This window comes from Styela clava, chromosome 10 (genome assembly GCF_964204865.1).
Source record: "Styela clava chromosome 10, kaStyClav1.hap1.2, whole genome shotgun sequence".
Lineage (NCBI taxonomy): Eukaryota > Metazoa > Chordata > Ascidiacea > Stolidobranchia > Styelidae > Styela > Styela clava.
Window position 1 is genome coordinate 19948272 of NC_135259.1, and position 27887 is coordinate 19976158.

The window sequence follows — 27887 nt, forward strand, 5'->3', positions numbered from 1 at the left end:
CCTCGCCGCTGTAGGGTGGTTCATGTAACCGCTTGTCGGTTACGGCTTCCTCCACCATCAAGCCCATGCTTCCGAAAACAAATAACTGAACTAAACCATTACCCGGTATGTTACAACCGGACGAGAGGCCGTGGTTTGCCATATGGCTAAGCCGTCTTATCGGCTTTCTTCTCCTCGGGAATAAATATGTAAATCCAATCCTAATTAGACAGAATAAGTACGGTATGCGAGGAAGATTTGCATAGATTGAAGCATGATTAAGGCATTCAAGGGAGCTCATAAATAAAAATATAATATTTAGGCCAAATTGTTGTACTTTTCGCCGTCGGAGTGTGGTTCAAGTAACTGCTGGCTGGTCGTGTCTTCTTTCATCATAAATGAATAAATAAAAAATAAAAAATCCTCCTTTGTCCTGCTCAATATCTCCATCTAGTGGGAATTGTGTAATTCGACAGGATTTCGCAATCCGTCCACATTTCGTTCACCACAACGCTGTCGTGAGTTCTTCATCGTTTATGCTGAAGATTTTCACCACGATGGGTAGAAGGCGCAAAAAGGTTCACTTTGGAGGAGATCGACGTGACAAGGGGCATTATAGTAATATTGTAAAGGAAAATCAGAAGTATGTGGACTATTACAAAGCGCAAGAATGTTTCCCGGAGAGCGAATTTGACGACTTTTTGGCGTCCATGAGGCAGCCTTTGCCAGCGGTTTTCCGGATTACCGGGTACAAAGAACATGCTAAACAACTCCTAAGAAAAATGAAAGAGAATCATTTCTCAGGTATCGCCGATATCAAATTAGAAAATAATGAAGTTATTAAAATACCAAGACCTTTGACATGGTATCCTGATGAATTAGCTTGGCAAACAAATCTCAGCCGAACACAAATTCGTAAAGTTCCTGAGTTGGAAAAATTCCATAATTTTTTGATCACTGAAACTGAGAGTGGGCATGTCACCAGGCAAGAATCTGTGAGCATGATTCCACCATTGCTTTTAGACGTAAAGCCCCATCATAAGATCTTGGATTTATGCGCAGCTCCGGGTTCAAAAACTGCACAACTTATAGAAATGTTGCACACAGATGATGGCGATGACAGCCTAAGTAAAGGTCTATGTATCGCTAATGATAAAGATAACAAACGATGTTATATGCTTGTCCATCAAATAAATCGATTAAACAGCCCTGTTTCGATGGTCGTTAATCATGATGGCTCTCAATTTCCGTCGTTGGAAATTAAAAATGAAGATGGTACAATGTCACCATTAAGATATGATCGTGTTTTAGCGGACGTACCGTGCTCCGGTGATGGTACAATGCGTAAAAACACAGACGTTTGGAAAAAGTGGACTGTCAGTAATGGGTTATATTTACATGGTTTACAAGCTCGTTTATTACAGCGCGGACTAGAACTTCTTGCCACTGGAGGCAGGATAGTGTATTCTACATGCTCTTTGAACCCTATTGAGGATGAAGCGGTCGTCGCAAATATGCTAACAAAATGTAAAGGATCAGTAGAGCTAATTGACGTGATGGACGAACTCAAGGGTTTAAAATGGAGTCCGGGGATTTCAAAATGGCGGGTGTTGGAACGTGATGGTACTTGGTATAATAATCACACTGAAGTACCTGAGACAAAATCTCACATCCGACCGAGTATGTTTCCACCTGAAAACGCAGAAAACCTCAACTTGGAGCGATGTATGAGACTTCTACCTCATCACCAAGACACTGGTGGGTTTTTCGTAGCTGTTTTGAAAAAAGTGGAAAAACTACCATGGGAAAAAGACAGAGAAATCATTGCCAAAAAGCCATTAAAAGAGGATGAAAACAAAGAACAGAATACCGAAGCCCCTCCGGCGAAGAAAAAAAAATGGGGCGCTGGTTTCAAAGAGGATCCGTTTATATTTTTCAATGATTCTGATAAAGAAATTACATCTCAGATTAAGTCATTTTACGCTTTGAAAGATGAATTTCCAGATACACAGTTGTTATCTCGCACAAGTGCAGAAAAAAAGCGGCATATTTATATGGTATCTTCTCTTGTTAGGAATATCATTACTAATAACCCCGATCGTTTGAAACTTATTAATTCCGGAGTTCGAGTATTCAGTAGAAGCGACAATAACCAACCAAATTTGAAATGTGCATTCCGAGTCGCGCAAGACGGCAGCGAAGTTATTGAACCGTTCATGCAGAAAAGAGTTGTTGATATAAAAATTGACGACACGATACTTCTTTTGTGTGAAGAACAACCAGATTATGAAACTTTGTCGGAATATTTGATCAACCAACTCAAAGATTTGGATCCGGGTAGCATGGTGTTCAAGTATGTTCCTGAAAATGATTCTGTGGCCGTGAGATGCAAGCTATTAATGAGCGGATGGAGGGGGAAAAAATCTGCAAGATTGTACATGAATAAGTATGAAAGAGCTCATTTTTTGAATCTGATTGGACATGAAATACCAGAAATGTATCTCCCAAATAAAAATAATCGAAGAAAGAGAGCAGAAAACTCTGACGAAACTGGCAACAGTACCCCTAATGATGGCGCTACAGATGAGAATTCAGCTGTGGAAACAGAAGTAGCCGCAAGTACCGACCAAAATGTTGCTGACGGTTCTGACAAGAATGGAAAAAATGGTGAAGGAAATGGAGAATTACTCAGTAAGGAAGAAGCTGCTACTGCATAAAATTGTGGCATATTGAAGTTGCAATTCTCATTTTATGGAGTCCGCATGAGATATGTGCAATGTAATGACCAAAATGTCTCACTTTATTGACCATATTGAATTGTTGAAACAGAACCTATACAAGCTTTATTGAGCAACCGTCCGACTTTACTTGAGCAAAGTTGTCGAAAACAAAGATGGACGGATGAAGTTAGAAGAAACACTGAGTGTTCATTTACAGTAGTCAAGTTGAATTGTCGAGATTAAATCAGAACGCTTTATTGGGTGCTTCTTTAAACTATCTGCCTTTACTTTGATCAAACTTGCGGAAAATGAAGAAAATGATGGACTAAGAAACACCGGGCATTCATTGACATTGGCTAGATTGCATCGTCAAGCTTTACTTATTTAAACTAAACAGGAAAACTTCCACAGTTTTAAATCTCCAAGTACCAAAACAGTTTTGTCAATGTTCTTGTTGGATCACCGAAAAAAGCAAAATTCTGATTTCGCTTTAATCGAAATTTTTTTAGTGTATAGTGTATTTCTAAACTAACTAGTTAGGTCGTATTAGGAAACAGGCGTCAATGTTTGAATATCTTTTGCCTATTGTTACTAAGAGTAACTTTCAGTCACTGAAGTATCTATTCATTTTCAGCTTTGCTTAGGTCTTTTTTATTTTGCTCTTCCAGTAATAACTGCCATAGCCTACAATCATTACTGCTTTTTCATGGCTGTTGCCAATTTCATATTGATCTTCGTGTAACATGAACACAATCATCATACCAAGTTTTACAACATTACTGTTTGGAAAAATAGTAGATAGGGATCTCAGTAAAATTCATTTTGAAAAGGTATTGTTTTTATTATTTTTCCAATTTCCCCTCCAATAGTTTGACTTCATGATTTTGTTAAAACAAAATTTACAGAAAATGAAGTAGTAATGTGCCCCAACGGAGACTTATTCGTATGGCTTCAAATTCTAATTTCATTGATACTGAATATTTTCGCAACCCCCCCCCCCAATTATGCCGGAAATATTTGATTTTCATAACTATTTTGTTCAAGGGTGGGTGTACTTAATGCTATGTGTTTGTTTATCTTTTAGAAATATTTTACCAAAAGAAATCTAGTAATCGAAACATTTTTTGTGAATTGACTTGGATAACTTTAAAGAACAATATGCCGAAAAATAAAGGTAAGATATTAGTTGAATTTTTCTTGACCTGGAGTCTGACCTAATTTTTTTTCAACTCTGGGGTTTGGGGTAAAATAATTCCCAACCTGAAGTAAGTTATTAATTGAATTTAAAATGCATTCCTAATAACAAACAGTCTTTTATAGAAGGCATGCATGCTGGTCAGTTACTGCTTCCTCCACCATGAAGTTGTGCATCTGAAAACAAATAACTGGCTAACTAATCCCGTACCTGACATGGACTGGTAACCGGACGAGAGGCCGTGGTTCACCATATAATTAAGTGTCTTATCAACTTTTCTCTCCCTGGGGGGGATAAATATGTAAAGCAGATCATATGCAAAAGTGTTTATCAAAATCTGATTTCAGAGTCTCAGTTAAGTTTGTTTATGAATCTGAAAGTTTTTCCTAATCGGAGCCAGCTTTTTTTTCACCTCTCATGTGAACCCAAAATATTTTTCTGTGTTTATGGTAAATTTTTCAGTACTCCTGAAGTGTGTGTACCAGGTTAGGGTTAGGCCGAAATTTCATTTCCGATTCTCCTTTTATTAGTTTTAATACGAGTTTGGGGAGTATTATACTCCCTGCCCATAGGCTTCCGTCCCTTCACACAACTTGATGTTAAATGATGCGAACATAATTAGTTACCTTCATATTGGTACACACTTCTAGAATGGCCAATAATACAGACCCACAGCCCTGGAAATTGCTGTACCTTCTCCACAGCAAATCTAAAAAAAAATTCATTATTTTTCAAGGAAAGGGAGGTAAAAATCGTAGAAGGGGTAAGAATGAAAATGACAGAGAGAAAAGAGAATTGATCTTCAAGGAAGATGGTCAGGAATATGCTCAGGTATGTTGCTCAATATTTTATTATTATAACCGTTTTATTTCAAAAAATTTTGCCCAAAGCAAGGTTTGACACAGGAGTGTGCAACAAACCAAACCGCCTTGTCAAGCCATTTACATGTGGCACTTCTCAACACTCTTGATTTTTCCCTATCAAGCATAAAATTCTAATCCGATTGTTTATGTTATTGAAAGCTGCTCAGATGGTTAAAAACACATAATGATTTTTGCTCTTGACGTCGTGTTAAACTTTTGCCGTTTTGTGCCCTTTCCTGCTGCGTTCCTGTTGTGCTAATTTTTCACTTCGTTGTGGACATGAAAAAAAGTAGTTTTTTATTTGGAATATTTAAAATCGAAGATATCCGTGTAACATACCAACTACTCAGATATTAGCATCTCCGACTAACTTCATTTGTTTACAATCCCAGGTTATCAAGATGCTTGGGAACGGTCGTTTAGAAGCGATGTGTTTTGACGGTGTAAAACGACTCTGCCACATACGAGGGAAATTAAGAAAAAAAGTAAGTTTATCTTTTTTTTTATTTATTCTGAGCAAGTCACCTTTTCTCACTTTGATATTTGTCTTTAACATCTGTCGCCGGCGTGTAGTACTGCCGGGAATATGGAAACCAAACTTCGATGTCCCATTCGGAATAGAAGTGGATTAAATTGGTTGTTATGATAGGTTTAAATGTGTGAAAAAAATATCGCAAGTTATCATTTATTCTGAGCAAGTCACAGAGGCTTGCAAGTTGCCACAGATAGTAATGGAACTAGTTTTCCAGCCACTGATTGATGGGTAGCCATTATTTTTGAAGGACCAAGATCTGTCTGGATTACAGATCTTTTCTCACCTCCTGTACCTTCTTGATTACTAAGTCGCATGACTTTGACTTCTGGTCGTCTCAAGATTTGTTCAGAAATCATATAATAATAATAAATACTCGAATATTTATACGTTTACTCATTGATATTTATTCATCACAGCAGCGACATATACCTTCGAAATTGACAAAACACACATTTTACTGGGGAAGGGAAGTCATGGGGAACTAGGATTGGTTAACGAGCAACGTTTATTTCAGCGCTTTTTCAATCCTTTTCATTTAGGTTTGGATAAATCAGGCAGATATTATATTAATCGGTTTGCGAGATTACCAAGATGATAAAGCAGATGTCATCATGAAGTACAATGCTGAGGAAGCCAGAAACTTGAAACTGTATGGAGAGTTGCCAGATTCTGGTAAGCATTATTCATTCGTTGTTGGAGAGGGTGATAAGAAAGTACTGTATATGCTCGCAAATAGGCCGAGTTTAAAAAGTTGTCAAACTAAGGGACCGTCTTATTCGCGCATAACTCAGATTGCGCCAAAAAATCGGTCCATTCGCGCATCAGAATTTGATTATGCAACGCGATGATATTATGCTGACTTGCCGGTAATTCCAAAAGCTTCAAACCATAGCAAGTTCTCACGATGAAAAGCGTACACGCACACACACAATCGCTTGTGAAGGTGGATTGTCTTATCATACAGCTGATGGCTTGTACAGTCTGTGATTGGTTTGTTTCCGCTCGCTTGTGCAACAGTGTTGATTTACGGCCAGTTGTTTCTTGGTGAAAATGTTATTATTTGGTGCGCTATCGCCGTAGAGGCAATTAACGGCGCGCAACTTTTAATCACCTTTGCGATATGTTATCCGTCAATAAGGGGCGGTGATAAGGACTCGAAATTAACCGCGTTGTGGATGATCAAAGGAAATTGTTTTATGCTGACTCAGGGACTCTCTCAAACTCCCGACAACAATCCCTTCCATTAATACAAATCACGAGGCATGAAAAGCAATATAGACTTTATTAACATGAATTTACAAGTAAGGTTGAGTTACGAGTAAGAATCTACAGCCCTCGCTAACAAACAGAAATGATAAACGTGAGAAATATTTGTGTTACAGCAATTTTGTTTTCTTTCTGTGCTCTTCTTAAGGCGTCTGGCGTGTTAAGATTCGTAGCGATTTATAAGAATGTGTTAATACAGCGTTATATCTTTCCTTGAAACGGACAAGGAACGAAATTAATCGCTGTTGTGGCGATCAAAGGAAATTGTTTTATGCTGATTCAGGAACTATATTTTAAACTCCCGACACAATCACGACGCACTGAAAAGCAATATAGACTTTATTTAACATAAATTAACAAGAAAGAGTTACGGGTAAGTATCTACCTACGGCCCTCCCTAACATGCAGAAACGATAAAAGTGAGAAATGTTTGCGTTACAGTAATTTTGTTCTCTTTCTACGTTTTTCTTGAGGCGTCTGGCGTGTCACGATTCGTAGGACCGGCTTGTGTGCGATTTTTTATTAAATCGATGTTTTAAGGGAGACGGCCTATTCGCGATATAGGCGTAATTTCGAGTAAATACGGTAATATGTACTTTAGGAATCGGCCGTTGCCGATGGAAAAGCGTTTCTAGTATGTATGTACCAGGTCAGGGTTAGGCCATAATTTCAGGTACAAATGCAATGGGAGTCACTTGGCTAGTCCTTGAACTTGTAACAGAACTAAAATAAGGAAAATTGGAATAAAATTATGGCCTAACCCAACCTGGTACACATACTACATCCCGGTGTCTGCCATCTTGGTTCACATACTACGAGAGTACCGAATACGCTGCTATCACTCGGATTAGCCCTGCATTGTTTTGCAAGTTTGAATCCAGTGCGGTACGTGAGAAAGGATTGCTGGACCCGCTAGATTGTTACGGTTTGACTCGAATTATTCCAAGTTTTTTGTTAACACTCATTATGAAAACAATTCCTTTTCAGCCAAGATTAACGACATGGATATGTTCAGTTCAAACGCTGACGAGGGTGAAATTATGTTTGATGACGTCAGTGAAGCCGTCGCACCTCAGCAAACAGCTCGTGATGATGTCATAACGTCTTCCGAGGAAGAATCTGAAACTGATGAAGAGGAAGAGATTGTTCCACAGAATTATGGTCGAGAAACTAAACAGAAAGCCGGGATAAACGTTGATGCTGTAAGTATCTCATCTCCTAAAGAAGGCTTTGCAAAAAGAATTAATTTTTACAAATAGGAATACATCACAATCTTTTTTATTCTTCTTAATGAGGCGATGTAAAAGCAATCGTTTCCCACAAATAGAAATGGCGCTCCAGAAGTGCGTGTACTGATATGGAGGTAACTAATTTTGTTTGCCTATTTTACATCAAGTTGTATAAAGGGACGGAAGCCTAACGGCAGAGGGATGCTCACTTTGCTAACACAGACAGTCCCCGAACTCGTAATAGTACTAAAATAAGGAGAATCGGGTGCTCCCGAAGTATGCAAACCAAGATGGCGGACATTGGAACGTAACATGGGTAACAGGTTAGGGTTAGGCGATAATTTTTTTCCAATTTTCCTTATTTTAGTCCTATTATCAGTTCGAAGACTAGCCAAGAGCCTCCCGTAGTATTTATACCTAAAATTAGGGCCTAACCCTAACCTAGTACACATATTACATTCCGATGTCCGCCATCGTGGTTCGCATACTTCGGGAGCCCCGAAAATCGGAATAAAATTATCCCTTAACCCTAACCTGGTACGCACACTACAGGAGTACCAATAGAAATACGCCACGATATCTTTTTTATTTCACATGCGCGAATCGTTTACACCCTGAGTTTGAATATCTGGGACCCTAACTGAAGTCTTGAGGGTGTGAAATGCGTTTCAAACTACAAAAAATTGCTATGTATGTATGATACAGAAAAATGCTTTTTGTTTACATTTTAAAAGGGGGAAGATGGGTCCGACCTTTAAACGCCCCCCTGAATTGTATCATTTGATGTTTTTAATTCTAAACATATTCATATAACCAATAACACTAATTATTTTTCATCCGTGTTTGAAGATTCCATTCCAACACTTGGTAAAGTGGTCTGCAAACTGTGGGCCGCTAATCACTCATCAGTGGGCCTCCGATAAATTTCAATTATGGGTGTGATATGTGATGTTAGATGTTACAAATAAAAGTCCCTTTACAAGTTTATTACATGAATAAATTTAAAATTTCTTTGATATTTTTTCATTTTACTATTTGGGCTTCACTTAAAAAAAACTTTGCAGACCATCCACTGAGTAGCGCCCTAAATATCAGTAGGCCAAGTACCTGTGTATAACCTAACACCAAAATATCTCATTTTCAGATATAACATTGGCTTTCAACCCGGCCACTGAAGATACAACAAATATTTTGAAAACTGCTTTTTGTAAAAGAAATCTGTGCCTGCATGCGTTCACCAACTTTTTACGAAGTGAAACTCTGTTTATACTTGTATTTTGAACGTTTTTTTGAGTCAGGAAGAGGAAAATGGGGTTTTATATTTATATCTTTGCTGTGTTTTGACGAGATCTTTTCTTTTTAAACAGATGGAATAGAATAATCCTATCTAGAGAAATTTTTTTTGTCTTCATATTTTTGTTCCGAAAAATACCAGTGTCAATGAAGTATTTTAAGTTTGTTTATTTACCCCTTTTTCAGACCTAATTTTGTTCACATTAAACGAATCAAATAAAAAATATGCTTTTTCCTATTTCGTCATTGACTCGTTCAGATGCTATCTTCTCAGTATGGTTTCTTGGAAAGCAAAAGAAAATGAAAGCACATACTGCAGAGGTACAAATCAGCCTGTGTCACATTCGAAGGTTTAGAAAAACAATTTGTGTAATAGTATGGTTCTAACAGCCAGACTTTACAATGGACATAAGGCACTATCTAAAATCAAAACTAAAAAAGCTTCAAACGAATACGGCTCCTGGTCCATAATAATATGAGATCAAAAAAGTCCATTTCTGAATGTAATGTAAGCTCCTGCAATACAGCTTTATATATCTGACTGATATCTTGCAGCTCTACTGTCAATGATTTGTCTACATGCTGTTAATGTGAGCAATCTCCATTTTTTTTTCATCCCCCTCTTACTACAGATCCTACTTATTATGTACCAGTTAAATCAAAAATAGTGCGTTTTGTTTTTATTGCCCCTTCATCTTTCTTTTGTCTTGTCCAAACCATAGAAGCATGTTTTCATAAAAGGTGTCGAAAATGCTTGTTTTAAAATCAACTTTAAAAAACAGGGCCTCATTTAACTATGCTTTACTGTTTTATTTCGATCAGAATATGTTTAAAAATGGGTACTCCAGAAGTATGTGAACCAAGATGGGGGACACCGGAACGTAGTATGTGTACCAGGATAGGGTTTGTCCATAATTTCAGGTACAAAAACTACAGGATTCACTTGGCTAGTTCCGGTGTCCGCCATCTTGGTTTACATACTTCGGGAGTACCTAAAAATGTAATTTCTGGAAACTCTCAAATGGATTGTGTCTATCTTTGTACATATCAATATTTGTTGCTGTCAATTACAAAGTGGCGGAATATTGCCTTTATGTTGTTCCGAGATGGTGATTGATTTTTCAGTGGCAGAATTCATCATGCATGGATGACTATTTATACTTACCAAATAGTGCTGATGTATTTTAGATTGTTTCAAATGGTTCCGTTATGATTTATAATGCTAATGTTTTGAATTTGAAATTATTTTTCTGTCTAAGAAATGTATCTCCTTAATTAATGGGTGTACATGTACACTTTTTAATAATAGGAACATGAAATATTGGCAACTGAAAAAGTGCACATGGTATAGTTTCAGAATTCACTCCACTTCTGTGCCTGCATTTGAAGAGTGCATCCTGTGTTCCTGTTGTTAAACTGTGACTCATCTTAGACTGTTTTATATATGCTCCCAAAATGGAGTACATGAAAGTGCACCTTTTCTTTTTGAGTCGGAATCGTGTATCTTATGTTCTATTCCATGTATTATAAGCTTGTTATTTGTTTTTGAAAATTTTCCATTTTTGTCATCTGAATGAAAGTCTTATTTTTATGATAAAATAAAAAAATGGCACAAAAATTGTTTTTGGTGACAATTGTAAAATAACCAATTTTTGTCTTGTCTTTTTTGCTTTACAAAATTTGATTTCTTCTTGTAAATACTTTTGGTTTGTAAAGAATAAAATAGGGTAAAAAGATATTGTTGTCTATTTATGAGGGAAAGTCTGGCAGGTTGCCTGTTCACTGCTTCTATGGAGTCTAAATAAACTTATACTTATGTTTTCCCGACCGTTAACCCAAGAAAATTTTCCCTACACTTTGCTATTGCAAAACTTTTGACGCTTTTTTACGAGACTTTTGAAGAAGAAACTGATTTACTTGCTCACAACCATTAGCCTAAACTATCGTAGCTTTTCCGGGACCAATTTTTGATTATTGCGACTAAACTAAAGCTCATCGGAATTCAGAAGACAGAATGACAAATCAAATACTTCGGTTACAACTAATTTTAGAAAACTAACAAATAATAGAAAAAACGGGGCAATGTTTACAAACATTTCTGAATCTGGATGAAAAAATCACAATTGTTACGTTCATCGTATTACTTGTGTAAATACAAAATGTCATGCACGACGGAAATAAAATATCTGAATCTTACGGAAATAAACAAGGAAATCCGATGCTTGGGTAAACATCCTGACGATGCGACGAGAGATTTGTTTTTCTATAGCACACCTCTTTCCGTTGCTTGCGTTGCGCACTTTTGTTGAGGAATACCTTGGTAGGAATTTGGCATTAGAGCCATTGTCATAAAGTCATACATCCCATATATCAGATATATTGCCATACGGTTGCCAGTGGTTCTCAACCTTTTTTCTTTCGTAACCCATTTCGTTGCACAAAAATTCTGTGGCTCACTACCATTTTCATGCGGAGAAAAACTTCAAGAAAAACATAGAATTCTTTCTGCAAAAATAGACACTTTCAGTTTAATATTAATTAGGTGAAATTTTGAGTGGGAGTGGTGACTCCTCTGCGGCCCATGGGCCGGGGCCACGGCCCATCGAACTGGGCCTCGGCCCATCAGGATATGGGCCGCGGCCCATCAAGTTGTGTAAAGAAACTATTCACTTGGCTAACACAGACAGTCCCCGAACTCATAATAGAACTATAATGTAAAAAATCTGAATATTTTTTGTCCTAACCCTAACCTGGTACACATACTATAGGAGTATGTTTTTTTGGTTCGAATATTGACAATTTGGTAAAAATTGAAAATTTTGTTAAGATAATTGAATTTTTCCTGATGGGGTCGCGACCCATCAAGCCATGGGCCGTAGACGAGTCACCACTCCTGTACATTTTAACCCTGTAACACAAAAATGCATCATCCATTGCTATAACCATCAAATTTTGTCCCGCTCGGTCAGCCAAAAGTCTTACTGAAGGTGAATGCGTGGTTTTGTTTGTTCGTTGTTTTCCGTTAACATCAATAGCGGGCAATTGCTTCGATTTGTAACATGTACGCCAAGGCGGCTCGTCGTTGACGTAAATTTCATTTCTATTTCTCGAGCTGAAACCGATATTTTGACAGATGACAGATAGTGCATGAACTCTTGATGGCAATAAAGACAGTCGGGATGGTTTTGAATGTAGGCCCCTAATGTAAAATCGGTAAGTTTAAAGTGGCAAAAATTACAGCTATGGTTCGGAGGCGTCTTGCTTTGAGGTCATAAAAATATGTTAACCCGGGTCTGGTATAGTTTAGTACCACAAGTACTTCCGGTTAGCGTAGCATAACAAACTTTGTATATGTTATTTCTAACCCACACCTGACTATGTCATCCAAAAATTACAGGACTATGACGTCACAATCACGTCATAGAGCTTGCCAAGTATAGCTACTATCGTCCGAAATGGCAACTGCGCCGACGATACCGAACTCACTAACGCCAGCGGTCTCTCTCATATCGGGATCGTTGCGAGGAGAAAACGAGAGAAATAGCTTGCTCGATTTCGGGTGATGGACTGCGCGTTTTGGACCATCCGTACACTTTGTAGGTATTTATTCACCACTGTGGCTTCGTAGTGACGTAATTTTTTGGTGACATGGTCAGGTGGGGGTTAGAAATAACATATGCAAAGTTGTTGAGCCAAGCCAACTAGAAGTGCATGTGGTACCGTACTAAACTATACCAGACCCGGTAACCGCAACCCTAGGTATGCCGATACATTGTTTTTGAATAAACCACACGAAATACTGTGCATACTTTTATCATACCAGTTCTTCAGTTCAGAATCGATTTTCACATGAACAGAAAATTGTCGGAACTGCAGAATGCGGTACAGTACGATGATTGTAGAATTGTGATGTTTCTATCAGTTTTTCAGTTATTTTTTGTTATTTACATAAAAGAAATAAAAATGACAAAGCGAGCGAATCCTTTTACTGACGATCCGCATCAATTAAAAACACATATTGGGCAAATGGAAGTTGCCAAGGGTGTTGCTGGAAAAAGCATTCTGGAAAAAATTCATGAGAATACAATGAAAAGACTTGTTGATGGAGCTAAAAACTTTTACAATGGATATGTCTGTGGCAAAGATGATGGGGCTGGAGATGCAACTGATATATCTGATGCCCAGGTGAGACCTAGGAAAACCAAAGTAGTTTTCAGAAATTAATTAATTTTATTTTCTCCCAATATCAGTACGTCACAGTTTTCCGATTCCAAGAATAGTCCCCACTTTGAAAGACATCAATTATGACAACGAGTGCAAATCCTTCATTTACGAGACAGTTTGGGCTTCTATATCACCAAACCAACTGTGCGAAATAAACTAATAGCAAGTGCAGTCTAAAAATGACACCATCAAATTAAAGACAAATAGAGTTTGTTTTATTGAAGAAAATGTCGTGACATTGTGAATACAGAGAACTGTGCCCTACTGAATAATTATGGGCATTGGCCGGACAATAAAAGCATTGTAATAAGCTGCAGAAATATACGCATTCCACGCATAATCCTCTGATTACCCTGTTTGGGCTCCAGTGATGGATAAATATGTGCCAGAGGATTCCAGGACTACCTGACTACTCAGTCGCCTGTTTATAGTTTACCCCAGGGCCCCCCAAACTGAAGGTCGCGACTAGAGATGTACCGATGTATCGGTATCGGGTATCGGTAACGGCAATATCGGTCATTTTTCTGGTATCGGCCATGTATCGGTATCGGTTAAATCAAGGCCGATATTTCCGATATATTTATCTTTTTGATATGGTCCAGAATGTTTTAAAAGATAAGTTGGAATACTACTTTTTAATTTATTTTTTGTCTGGAGAGATCGTGAGCTATGAGCCATACATGTCCCCACCCCCGCGAGAGAATAGGATTCACGTGTTTTTAGCTATTCTTCAGCCAAACTAGCTCAACTAATTTGGCTATTTTCGCTGTCAAATTTTAATATTGACATTTTTAATATTACATACTAATTATGAAGAAATATATCAACACAGCATATAACAAAAAGCAACTAGGCGCCCAGTTTCAAATCATACAGTGGAATTGGGGTCCTTATCAACGGCACATGGACTTTTGGCACGGGTATAAGTTCTGACTGTTTGTCGTCAAGTACGAGTGTCACTATTCCGTCGACATCAATAAACTAAATTCCGAAATTCAAAATATATGATAGCAATTGTAAAATATTTTATATTATAAAATAGTAAAGTGAAAAAACATCCTCGACGGTTATAGGTAGGCCTTCTTTTTGTCGGTGCTGATTGATATTCTTTCATTTTGTCTTTGACTTATTGCGTCGACGATTACGATTAGCCACGAAATAAAATATTTGTAAAATGCTTTTAATTTGAACGTAGGACGGCGGCGCTAGAGTGTGTGGGTGATATTCGATATTCTTTTAAACGCGAATAACGATATTCGAAGGTCGCGATATTCATATTAAGTTCAAATGGGACATCCGGGCTTAATGAGTTTTCTAATTGAACACCGAGATTACTAGCGTTACTGTACAATGTATCTTAATCAGTTGAAGCAAACACCAAACATTAATTTCATATTATGTGATATATCTTTTTTTTCGATCTGAAATAATGTGTACTATGAACAACGCTCAAAGACCATTGTTTTAACCCGTCTGCCCTACACAGAACACCTAATTAAGTAATAATTACATAGTATCGGTATCGGAATATCGGTAATATCGGCCTTTTTGTAGTATCGGTATCGGTATCGGCGTTTTAGCTGGTATCGGATCGGTATCGGTATCGGCGACAAAAGTGGTATCGGTACATCTCTAGTCGCGACCCCGCAATGGGACGTATAACAAATTTTAGGGTTCACAATAAGTATACCAATTTCATGCAGAAATACTACGATATATCTAATGTTGTACTTTTTTAGACTTTTGGTTTGAAAAACTAGTGCATGACATGAATTTCACGATTTTGAGAGAATACATAGGATCAGGGAAGCGGTAAGACAGGGATTGCAGAAATATTTCAATATATTCGAAGAGGTCGCGAGCTTAAAGTTTGTGGAACCTTGTTTAACCCAACTGCTGGCAAGTTGCAGCTTTCTCTGGCATCAATAACGAATAATTGGTTAACTATTTCCATACCTCATTATCATAATTCAGGATTTCTTATTTATAAGACTTTATTTTTTATGAAATACAGGCAGCAGGAAACAACAACATAAATCGTTCTCAAAAACAAAGAAGCATAGCGTCGTTTTTTGGTGGAACTTCAGAAAAAACAAATAAAATGGATACTTCTCAGATTACAACTTGTTGTCGAGTTTGCAAAGACACTCAAGTCGCAATTCATTGCTCGTTTTGTGAAGCTCCGTCCTGTGTTTCCTGCCTGCGAACTTGCTCTGATTGCGGACAAGATTTTTGTTCTCTGTGTGCTGTTGTTAGTTATAAAAGTACAATAGAAAAAGCATATTGCCTCAACTGTGTTTCAGATGTGTAGGTGTGATGTGGATGGCATTGTTGCATAATAATAAATGACGTTTTTGAACAATTGCAATTATTGCGAAGGAAGTTTATAGTATGTGGACATGTTTAAAAACGGTTGCAAATTTGCAATGGCAGTGTTGTGGCATAAAAAAAATTTAATTGGACTCACAAGCATTCCAAAAGCTCTACTGATTAAAAACATCAATCCTGGTTAAGATATATTGAGAACCGACAGAACTCGAAACAAAATTGAAATTGTAAAGGAACTTTAAGGACACCCTGTATTCTGCTATTTGCCTAGTTTTTTTTGTTTTTTGATCTCTTCAAGCACTGTGTTTTCACATTTTTCCAAGCACTACATCACTTTATTTTTATTTTTTGCACAAGTTGATTTTTTCCATTTCGTCCTCTGTTTATCATTCACAGGGTATTTGTAGTGTTATTTTGGTAGGTTCCAAATCCCATTAGTGATGGGACACATCGAGCATGGGAATGGCGGTTCCTCTAATTTATTTTTTTTTATAATTTTTTCATTGCTATGTTTTTTATAGCAAGGCCTGTTTGTCACCAACTAGGAGACGATTTTACAACCCAGAGTTGCCGGGTACGCCCCATATCTTCAAGGTGACCAATTTAGTCGCAATTTCGATCCTTGTTCCTCGGAACCCACTGAGAAACGCTGTCTTAGAGCAGTGGTTGTCAAACTTTTTGAGACGCGACCCCATTTCAAAAATTATAAGGTATGATAAGCGTGTGACCCCAAGGTATACTAAGGAAAAAAATATTTTAAACCACTAAAAACTAATCACAGTAAAATCTTATTCCCAAAAATTTTATCACGCGCTCTAGATTTCGTGTTACAATTTAATTATTGCCGTCACTCAATAGCCTTATTATAAAAGATATCACTGTAATTCAGAATACCCAAACTTGCTATGTAGTGCTAGTCAGCTCAGTGTAGAATGCATGCAATAGAATATAGAAAAATAAAACAAGAATACAACGCCGGACACTCGGCAAACCTTAAAATATTCAAGGCGACCCAACTTGGGGTCGCGACCCACACTTTGGTGACCACTGTCTTAGAGAATGGAACTGTACATATGAAATTGGCTGTGTTCAACTACTCATCTTCCTAGACGTAACACAAATCTAATACATTTTTTTTATTTGAAAACAGGCTCTATTCAGAAAAGGCTGTATTCTATATTGCGTATTCTTAAAATTTTGTGAATTTTCATCAGAAATGATGTTACCTCCCTTTTCTGCACATAAATCTCTTGATAACTGTAGAAAATCTATCTCAATTTTCTCAAACATATGCATCAGTTTTTGCAATCAATTATTCCTCGATCGATAAATGGTTCCCCTTATTGTATTTGATTAGTAAATTGGGTGATTCTGATCTACCATAGCGCTCTCCCACTCATGCTCTTAGTGTCAATTTTTTTTCTCGTCATTCAATCTTTTGCATGACTCCCTTTGAAAGTATACACAATCACATTTTTTTGTATTTTTCACAGCCATTACTATCTTAGAGTAGGCAGAATTGCATATCATGCTTTCAGCTGGTGCTTTGTAACTTAGTTTTAAATTGCACTGTAAAAAAAATAATGGGAACTGTCAAGTTTTCGGTATCTGCGACCACAGATTCGACAGAATTCGTTGGAATTGTTGGCAATGCTTCAGAATTAGGAAATTGGCGACTTGAGGGATCTAAAATTCTGCAATTTAATGAAGAATCTTCTAAATGGAGCCTTGAAGTGAAATTTGAAAACTGTCCAAATGTAAAATATAGATATTTTATCGGGGATTATTTGCATGACGAGAGTGATAATAATACCATGGTTTTGAGGAAATGGGAGATCGGTCACGGTGATAAAGTACGAACTACTGATATCATCCCAGGAAAGTCTCAGGATGTTGATGATGGAAATTTCGGTGTCATTAACGGAATAAATATCGTTGATCAAGGTTGGTTAACTGAACAGACAGAAGTTCGTTTTAATATCAGTCATACAGGAGCCAAAACGGTTGTTTCGTGGCACAAAAGTTTTGAAAAAAACATCGATGAAAATCTCATGATTCTGTTTCATCCTGATATAGAAAATACCAGAGTTCAAACGCGGTTGATCAAACCGTTTAAATTTGAGACCCTCGATGGAGGGATTGCTGTGGATTTACCCCAAAGTGGGGACGAAGTTTTGACTTTCATCACCGAAACTATTCATATCGATTCCTTCTCGGCGCATTTTATTATCTCTGATAAGTCTAGAAAGTATCTTGGCAGAGCTAGCGTTGTGGGCAGTATGCTTGACAAAAGTATTTCTTACCTAACCTTAGCGATTTTGGATAATAATGGAAAAGGTATCGGAAGTTTAAAGATGGAATATATGGTTATAACACCATATAAGAATGATGAAATTACAATGGAAAATTCTTACGGCACCTACTGGAAAAAACGTCCTACTATTCACATTGGGCATCGCGGTTCAGGGAATTCTTTTACTGCTGAAACGACGTCGGATCTGTTCGAAAATACTATCGCTTCGTTTCAGAAAGCGGCGCTGCATAGTGCTGAAATGATCGAATTCGATGTACAACTCACGAAAGATAAAATTCCTGTTGTTTTTCATGATTTTACAATTTGCACGAACGTTGTTTCGAAATTAGAACAAAGATCAGGGTCGTTACATGAAGTTGAAGTTCAAAGTTTAACGTTCGATGAGTTACAAACGTACGCTACTCGGCATAGATCTAGAAAAACTGACACTAGAGATCCAAAATTCCACCAAGATGATCTTCATCCGCATTTCAGACCGTTCCCATCCTTGCAAGAAGTATTCGAGGCTGTCCCTGAACACGTTGGCTTCGATATTGAGTTGAAGTGGCCACATTATCATGTGGATAAAACTTGGTATCATGACGTTGGTCGTTATTATTACGACGCTAACGAATTTCTAGATCGTGTTTTTGACATTGTTTTCAAACATGGAGGAAGTCGCGTTATCATGTTTTCATGCTTTGAAGCTAACATTTGTACCATGATACGAAGAAAACAAAATAAATTCCCTGTCGTTTATCTCACGAATGGAGATAGTTCAACTGATATCCCATTTATGGAGTTAAGAAGCCGATATAATCGTCTTGCAATCCCGTTTTGTTCTTCAGAGAATTTCCTCGGTCTTTGTACAGGTGAAAAAGACGCTTATTCCGATCCTACCCTCGTTGAAAAGATTCACGATTCAGGACTCAAGTTTTTTCTGTATGGGGACAATATCTGTAAACCAGAAAATCGTGAAATTCTCACAAAGCAAGGAGTTGATGGAATTATCTATGATCGAATACATAATATGTTACCAGAAACAGAAAATAAGCAGTGAGAAAAAACTGAAATATGCAACTAGAAAATTTTAACAAAAGATTTTTGAATTAGCTATTTGGACCTTGGGTGTCGCTGCTCGATAACCAGATTTGGTTTCTCGCGGCTTCCCTTTCCCCCCAAAAAAATGTTTATATTCATTTTCTCATAATTTGTGCTTGTGTGATATTTTTTAAAGATTGTGTGTGCTTGGATGTGTGTTTTTTGTTCATTTATATAATTTGCTCAAGATACCTCTTTAAATCTAAGAATGGTCCATTGTGTGTCCAATGGTGAATGTCGCCTTTTCTGCTAAGATGGAAGATGTGGAATGATACTGATTAAATTTGTTTATTGATTTCCTTAGTGTTCCTAAGGCCAATGTGCGTCCTTGACTCTTTTGTGGCTTTAGAGTAGTGGTTTCCAAACCGCAAGCCAATTACGGACTCTGTAACGATTTTATATGGCTTGTCGGACTTAGGGAAATAGTTTAATGCTCTATGTTTTTACTGTTTTGTGTTCGAGATAGCGCCAGTTGTTACGGCGTTATCACAATTTAAGTCTGTGTATATTCTTAACAATTCAATTATACTAATATCTTAATTATATACACTAGTACCAGCGTTCCCTCTAAAGTGTGTGCGTGTGCGCGCACACACAGCTTTCGCACACACGCATGGATTTACTGCACACAGACCTATTTCGATGTAATGTAACAATGTTCTCGGTTGGCAGGTTGAGAAAGTTTGTTGTTGGCCCACCCATTACCCGGTTAGAACGCCAAAATTTCTTCATTGGTTTTTGCACAAATACTAGTCATTTCCAAAAAAGTGCGCACACACCAAAATTTCTGCGCACACATACTACAAAAAATTAAAGGGAACATTGACTGGTACTAATATCGGCATTGTGGGTCGATACCCTCTCCCGGCCCGCGAATATCCTTCCGCTTCTATTTTTGCCCCCCCCCCCCCCCGGTCAATCAACTTTGGGAACCACTGCTTTAGAGCAAGGCCAAAGATTATCAAGATCTACTGTGATCTCACAAACTTACAGTACCTTAAGTTAGGGGTGCACAACTCAAATGAGGATCTGTGCCAAATTTTCAAAATAATCTTGTCGGGTGCCACGCACAATTGTGGTAATGTAAATTAACTCCCGTAAAACAAACAAATTGCAATGACAATACATAATAACGGATATCTATTTATTGACACAATTTAATGTCCTGAAAAAAAACTGCTGATTTTGATATAAACGTGATATTTTAATGTATATCATAATTTTTTTTTTTCACAAAACCATTCGCGTCGCGCCATACGTTTGAGCGTATGGCGAGCTAAATTTGGCACGCTTGCCTTGTGTTGTGCACCCCTGCCTTAAGTTCACTCAGGTGTGCTAATAAGTTTATGCATGATTTTGGTAAAACTCTTTTATCAAAAAAACTCTGCTATTTTAGAAAGATGTTTTTTCATTTATTTTTTGTAGAAAATAATTACCATAAACCTAATGTATTTCTTTTGTTGTCATTGATTATTCCATTTTCATTAGTCAAAGATTTGGATGGGATTTAATTTTGTTTTTAAATTCTTTTCAGTTCCCAATCCAAATGATAGGGTTTTAACCTCTTATGGTTACAAAGTACAGATCTTGGAAGAAAGCAAATATTTGGCAAACTAATCCCATACCCGACAAGGACTGGTAACTAAACTAGAGGCCGTGGTTCGTTATATGATTAAGCCGATCATGTTTCCTTTCCCCCAGGATAAATATATAAATCCTATCCTATGCTAAAAGAAGCCAGACTAGAGATGATATAATGCTGGCATGTTACCTTCAGTTTACTGCAGGGATCTGCAACCTACGGCAATATAATCCGGCCCGCGACGCTTCACTGAATTATAGTAACAAATTATAGCTGTTTTGTCGATTATATTCTTTACGCAAAAGAATTTATGTGTAAACTAAATTATATTATAACGTAACAAGTAGATAATTCACAATTAGGTATTCCTTTAATGAGACTATAATTTACCGTAATTATAATTTTGACAAATGACAACAAAACGCAGAAAAGTTGATGCTAAGTGCAAATGGTTTAATGGCGCAAAAGATATTCAAATGGTCAGTCTTCGCTCGCTGCTCAAAATTTAACTTCTGATCTATGTGATTCATCGGTCATCCATTCTATTTGTAACTTTCTAAAAATATGTGCGGCCCGCCAATGACTTGCAACCTTTAATTTTGGCCCGCGAGCGACAAAAGGTTGCCGACCCTTCAGCTTACTGCTTCGAAATATTATTCAAATCTGTATTTACATGATGTATTTCAAATATGGTGGAAAAATAAACTAATTATTACTGAGGTTATTCTGATTCATGGTTAGGTCACTGAAGCATAACCTAGCAGAATCGGTTCTTATCATTTAGAATAAGAATATTCTGGCCAGTTATGCTACAGTTATTATCTTTAGTGATTTAAAAACAGATATAATGCATATAATAGCGATTAATGATTTTTCCTGTATTATTGTTTGAAGGATAGATAAAAGAGCTAAAATATGAAAATAGTTTGCGCTGGTTTTTGGAAGACGGGAACAAAAAGCCTAGCAGAGGCATTAACGATACTTGGGTATAAAGTCTATACCCATTATGACCAACAAGTCGAATTCCTGGACTTGTTTGAAAAATTTTATAAAGGTGAGTTTGTATACTCGGAGCTGCCTTCTAGGCAAGGCGGTGGCTTTGGGGGCAATTTTCTTCGTTTCTGGTCTGAGAACTTTTGTCCCTTACTCTGGGTTGTAAAAAAATTTGACTACAACTTAAACTGAACTGAACTAAGAAAATCTGCTATGTGTGATACAGAAAAATGCTCACTATACATTTCAAAAAGAAGGGGCTGACCCATGGTTACACCCCTGGGGCCTCCCGAAGTATGCGAACCAAGATGGCGGACATCGGAATGTAATATGTGTACTAGGTTAGGGTTAGGCCATAATTTTAGGTATAAATACTACGGGAGGCTTTTGGCTAGTCTTCGAACTGATAATAGGACTAAAATGAGGAAAATTGGAAAAAAATTATCGCCTAACCCTAACCTGTTACCCATGTTACGTTCCGATGTCCGCCATCTTGGTTCGCATACTTCGGGAGCACCCACTCCTGTATGTTATTAAAATCGGAAACTAGTTATTTGAAAACCTTTGTACAAAAAATTACAATTTGTATTGCAGGTACAGTCACAGATGAAGATATTCGAGAAACATTGAAAGATGTCGATGTTGTGATTGACGGCCAGGCTATCCCACTATGGGAACATATTTACAAAGCCATACCAGGCACCAAGGTAAATAAAGGGTGTCCTAAGTCAAGTCAAGTTTTTTTTCTCCAACCAGTAAAAAACAAAAAATCATGAAAAAATATAAAAAAATAATGATATTTAAATTAATGGGGAACGGAAGCCGCAGGGAACAAAAATTGGTTATCGAGCTGTGACAACCTGTCCTAATAAGTTTTTAAATTGCAAAGAGAATTTATTGATGCCATATATTGTTTTGGTATGTATTAAACGAAGTAAAAATACTTAAACAATTACTGATTAAAAAACAACAAACCTGGTTAAAATATATTGAGAACTGACTTAATAACAAAACTGAAATTGTAAAGGAACTTTATGGACACCCTGTATTAAAAGAATTCGCTCGTGTCTTTGCTTAAAGTTAAGTCTCGTTCACTTCTGAAAGAAATTGTAAATCACGGAGGGTTATGGTTGTACATTACATTCATTGTGAGTTCTCGCACTCACTCGGAAGTAAAGGAGATGAGTTATTACTTATCGATCTTAAGATCGGTAAGTATATTGATAGGTATTTGTCTGTATGTATGTATGTCTGTCTGTGTGTGTGTCTGTTAGATGCATGCGATATCTCACGAAAGCGAGATTGAATCTGCTCCAGATTTTGCATGTGCATTCATCTTATCTCGGACCAGAAGCCTATTGATTTAGTGCGAATTATGTCGTATAATTAGCGAGTTATCAATCAATTATTGATATAGTGATCTAGATTTTTGTAAAGCGAGAGAATTTTGAAACCCGCCGAGTGTGTGTGTGCGATGCGCAGTGCGCAAGTTACAAGAGCGGATGAATCGAAACTGCAGTTTCTGTTTTGAGGGATCCCCTAACTATCGATCGATAAGTCTTCGGTTTCCAACCGATATTCTCGTCTTAGACTATTAAGAACCATTGTTATAAGCACGACATGCGATAAAGTAATTGCAGAAAATCAGCTTAATTCCCAGCAAACTTAATTTCACCATAGGCTGAATTTTTTGGAAACCACCCATCAGTTTTACTTTTTCTTGGTGTTCCGCAAGACGAGATAAAAGACTGGTTAAGGGTGTTGTGCATATGGAATAATAAAAAGTACAAAGATAAAAATTGAGTTACAGAAGATATTGGGAATCAAAACTTCAACAATTTCCAATGGTGTGGGGTCCCTTGGGCTTACCTTATTACTTATCGATCTTAAGATTATCGATCTTAAGATCGGTAAGTATATTGATAGGTATTTGTCTGTATGTCTGTCTGTCTGTCTGTGTGTGTGTCTGTTAGATGCACGCGATATCTCATGAAAGCGAGATTGAATCTGCTCCAGATTTTGCATGTGCATTCATCTTATCTTGGACCAGAAGCCTATTGATTTTGGGCGAATTATGTCGTATAATTAGCGAGTTATCAATCAATTATTGATATAGTGATCTAGATTTTTGTAAAGCGAGAGAATTTTGAAACCCGCCGAGTGTGTGTGTGCAGTGCGCAAGTTACAAGAGCGGATGAATCGAAACTGCAGTTTCTGTTTTGGGGGATCCCCTAACTATCGATCGATAAGTCTTCGTTTTCCAACCGATATTCTCGTTTTTTTGTTATTACTTATCGATTTTAATTGGTAATGCACGCGATATCTCACGAAAGCGAGATCGAATCTGCTCCAGATTTTGCATGTGCATTCATCATATGTGGGACCAGAAGCTTATTGATTTTGGATGAACTATGTCGTATAATTAGAGAGTTATTAATTAATTATTGATGGGACACAAGGTGTCACTATGGAGTAAGAGCGCTGTTTTGGGGGATCCCCTAACTTTCGATCGATAAGTCTTCGGTCTCTGACCGATATTCTCGTTAGATTGACTGTTGATCAGTACTAGATGCCACCAGTCACTTCTTCCCGTTTTTTTACTGGGCTCTGCTACTGCCTTTGTTCCTTTCACATGAATTAAAGAATTTTAGAAACTGTTCAAGACAAGATTAATGAATAACATCTTTCTCTTCCGTTAACTACAGTGACACTGTGATATTGGGTTGCTCAAATGTGTCTCAAAGTCTGGCTTTTTTTTTTTTTTTTTTTTTTAACTTTTTTCTTGGGATGATTTAATGTTAGACTCCCTCCCTCATAGGTGACTCTGCTCGATAGCCATCACTGGTTTATCGCGTCTCCTTTCACATTGAAATGCATTTTTGTGTACTTTCGGTGTACTGATCTCCAGAAAACAGTTTTCGTCAGAACAGCTCACATCTTACGAGAATTACTCTCTCTATCAATTGATGGCCCTGGCATGACCTCAGGAAATTAATAATAACAAAAATAATGCTTTCATGTCCTCACTAACAACAGGTGATACTGACAACCAGAGATGACGATTCTTGGTGGAAAAGCTTTAAAAGTCAAGGAAACAAAATGCCAATCTCATGGAGAATTGCTATGTTTTTGTTGATGTTTGTGCCAAGTGGCTGGAGATTGATGAAATGCACTATTGGAGCATGTAAGCTATAGCTGATTATATGGCGGACACCTGAACGTAGTATGTGTACCAGAATAGGGTTAGGCCATAATATCAGGTACAAATACTATGGGATTCACTTGGCTAGTCCCCGGTCTCGTAATAAAACTAAAATAAGGAAAATTGGAATAAAATTGTGGCCTAACCCTAACCTGGTACATTTACTACACATGAAAAAGTTTTAGAAAATTTGGATCATTCAGAATATCAAATCGGACAGATTTTTATCTTTAATAATCCACGGCAAACTAGCTCCAATGTAAAAACTGAAGAGTTGTATCCGAGGCCACTGTGATTTCACAGTTCGGTGTTGTGACACATTGTGCTAAGCGTTAGGAATACGCTTGTCACGGCACCTCTGATTATCCTGCGTGGGTTCGCAGATTCGATTCTCATGCGGGAATAGGTATGTGCGAGAGGATTGCTGGACTTCCAGTCCATGCTTCCGAAAACAAATAACTGGCTTACTAATCCCATACCCGACATGGACTGGTAATCGGACGAGAGGCCATGGTTTGCCATATGATTTAGCTGTCTTATCGGCTTCCCTCTCCCCCAGGATAAATATAAAACCTATTCTATAAATATCATCACATTCAATTATATTTTATTATCCTTGTATCATTTTTTACCAAGCCGGGATGGATGGAATTTTTAAAAAGTATCAATTTCTGTTAAATGTACTTGTGATGTCTTTTTCAGTGAATCTGTGTGTACCTATCGAAGGCCCATATGCGATTCCTTTGATGAAGATGCCCAGCAATGAGAGACTGTATAAAATGAAGTTTCGCCAGCACAACAGTTACGTACTGGAAACCGTTCCTGACAGAGACCTCCTAGTCTTCCCAGTTGGGGAAAATAAATGGGAACCTTTGTGTGAATTTTTAGGGGTAGATGTCCCGGATGTACCCTACCCCCATAAAAATAAAGCTGCGGCTTTCATGACGACTGAAAAAAGGCCGCTCACACCACCTGTAAAACGAATGTTTTATGAAATGCTGATTATGTTTTCTATATTTGTTGCTATTTGTGCTTGTCTTATTTACTACTTGGTCACATAATTTTCCATTTAACTCTGCACAGGTTTCAAATCCTCGCTGAGACTTGAGATTATTATTGACGAGGGCATGATAGCTTACCTTCATTTCAATCGAGGTTTAATATAACTAGCGTATACTGACATGTGACACCACTAAAAAAACGCAGCTTCATCACTTTGAGGTAATTTCTGGGGAACAAAAAAATTTGTAAAAATGAGTCGGTTTTATTAGTTTTATATTAGTCATTCAATTTCAAAGCCATAAAGTAGTACATATGTTTGAGCATATTATACTTGGGTCACAAGAATTCTATTTTTTAGAGAAATTTGGGTTTGAGTAAAAATTGGGACCCAAAGCAAACTATATAGTCGCAGTAGGTTCCACACTTTCTCAGGTTCTGCGCTTATTTTAGGTGTAATTATTAAATTTAACCATTATAATTTTTAATGATATATAAGTCATCGCTGTACATGCGAAGATCGTAAAGTGAAGTTTCATTGATTCAGATTTCAAACACCTTTAAAAGGATAAAATGTAAATACGAATTCATATATTTTACGATATGTAAATTTTCAGTTATTATTCTAGTCTCTTCCCGGGCTGGGCCCCACACAATCTGTTTGCACGAGGTCCAGCATTAGCTAAGGCTGGCCCTGTTGAAGCCCATGTTTGCACTAAATAAGGCTGAGATACAGATGGGGGTCGGAAGTCTGCATACTGACGAACACAGCCCAATATTCAGCGGAACTTTTTCAATGAGCATCTCGAAATCTTGCTTTCTAAACTTTGGCGATTCAGCTTTCTGGTTACATTGTAAGCTATTTTGCAATATATACATACAGGGTGTCCATAAAGTCGTTTTACAATTTCAATTTTGTTATGAAGTCAGTTCTCAGTATATCTCAACCAGGTTTGTTGTTTTTTAATCAGTAATTGTTTAAGTATTTTTACATCATTTAATACATCAGCGAGGGCAAAAACAATATATGGTATCGATAAATTACCTGCGTATTTTAAAAAATATTTAGAATTCATGGACACCCTGTATCAAAAGATCTGAGATAAATTTTTAATATTATTTACCTTTGTTCAAAATGCAGTAATGTCTATACAGAATTGATTATTTGCCAGAATTGTCTAATGATAATGTACGGTACTCCCGAAGTATGTGAACCAAGAAGGCGGACATCGGAACGTAATATGTGTACCAGGTTAGGCAATAATTTCAGGTACAAATACTAGGGGAGTCACTTGGCTAGCCACCGAACTTGTAATAGAACTAAAATAAGGGAAATTGGAATAAGATTATGGCCTAACCCTAAACTGGTACACATACTATGTTCAGGTGTCCGCCATCTAGGTTCACATACTTCGGGAGTACCTAATGTGCTTCCTTTACAATCAATTTTTTTTTAAATCTACTTTTTGTAATTGAGGTATCGATGTTTTCCATGTGTAAACTTGTTTAAAAATCAGGTCGTAATTTGCGAGCTCGTTACCTTGCATGGGCTTTTGTAATATTTGTATATAAATAAAGGTTGATTCATTAAACATCCATTCATTCTGTTTTTAAAAATAGTGAAAGATTAGTTATTTTAAAATAATCACTTGTTTTCTCTAAAATTCTTGCTAAGGTCTTGCTTTGAGATATTATTAAAAATATTTTATTGAAATGATTATTGTTATTTTACTTGATTAAAAATGCAGCAATGTATTTATATATATATATATATATGTCTTGATGTATGTAATGTACAGGGTTATTATGAAGTCTAACTTTGTAAAATAACTTTGATGTGCTTCATGTGTATTAAATGAAGCCAAAAACTTAAACACTGATTAAAATAAAAATGGTTAAAATACGTCGGACTTTATAAACACCCTGTACGTTAATCATTTTATCTAATCATGCTGCAAAATCTTTTTAATATCAATCATAATGTTGTGTTGTAATCAAAATTTTGAATAAATTTGCCCTATGGTGCCCCCCAGTGGTTTCCACCCAGTTTTCCGCACAGTCGAGGGGTTCCGCAAGTTTGTATTA

At 37.1% G+C, this 27887-nt stretch overlaps 5 protein-coding genes across 6 annotated transcripts; all 5 read left to right on the plus strand.

The window, feature by feature from the left end:
• The first annotated feature begins 463 nt into the window (after window positions 1–463).
• On the plus strand, window positions 464–3538 carry LOC120337271 (RNA cytosine-C(5)-methyltransferase NSUN2-like). Its single transcript, XM_039405004.2, has one exon. The coding sequence runs from the start codon at window positions 516–518 to the stop codon at window positions 2694–2696; it is 2181 nt and encodes a 726-aa protein (XP_039260938.2). The 5' UTR covers window positions 464–515; the 3' UTR covers window positions 2697–3538.
• A 245-nt stretch (window positions 3539–3783) lies between these two features.
• Window positions 3784–10816, plus strand: LOC120341460 (eukaryotic translation initiation factor 1A, X-chromosomal-like). Its single transcript, XM_039410004.2, has 6 exons — window positions 3784–3873; window positions 4631–4725; window positions 5150–5242; window positions 5832–5964; window positions 7546–7760; window positions 8932–10816. Exons 1-6 carry the CDS (start codon window positions 3858–3860, stop codon window positions 8935–8937), a joined length of 558 nt encoding a protein of 185 aa, XP_039265938.1. The 5' UTR covers window positions 3784–3857; the 3' UTR covers window positions 8938–10816.
• Window positions 10817–12069: 1253 nt separating this feature from the next.
• Window positions 12070–17125, plus strand: LOC120342706 (apoptosis regulatory protein Siva-like). 2 transcript variants are annotated; one of them, XM_078116743.1, is made up of 3 exons: window positions 12070–12293; window positions 13036–13265; window positions 15319–17125. In XM_078116743.1, exons 2-3 carry the CDS (start codon window positions 13044–13046, stop codon window positions 15613–15615), a joined length of 519 nt encoding a protein of 172 aa, XP_077972869.1. In that variant the 5' UTR covers window positions 12070–12293; window positions 13036–13043; the 3' UTR covers window positions 15616–17125. The 2 variants fall into 2 exon arrangements, with proteins under 2 accessions (XP_077972869.1, XP_077972868.1); XM_078116742.1 differs by lacking the exon at window positions 12070–12293 and having other exon boundaries at window positions 12927–13265.
• Window positions 17126–17204: 79 nt separating this feature from the next.
• LOC120337795 (glycerophosphocholine phosphodiesterase GPCPD1-like) lies at window positions 17205–21133 on the plus strand. Its single transcript, XM_039405683.2, has one exon. It carries the CDS (start codon window positions 17216–17218, stop codon window positions 18983–18985), a length of 1770 nt encoding a protein of 589 aa, XP_039261617.2. The 5' UTR covers window positions 17205–17215; the 3' UTR covers window positions 18986–21133.
• Window positions 21134–21382: 249 nt separating this feature from the next.
• LOC120342377 (uncharacterized) lies at window positions 21383–27832 on the plus strand. The gene is made up of 4 exons (XM_039411224.2): window positions 21383–21662; window positions 22196–22308; window positions 24638–24785; window positions 25506–27832. Exons 1-4 carry the CDS (start codon window positions 21524–21526, stop codon window positions 25862–25864), a joined length of 759 nt encoding a protein of 252 aa, XP_039267158.2. The 5' UTR covers window positions 21383–21523; the 3' UTR covers window positions 25865–27832.
• The last annotated feature ends 55 nt before the right edge of the window (window positions 27833–27887 follow it).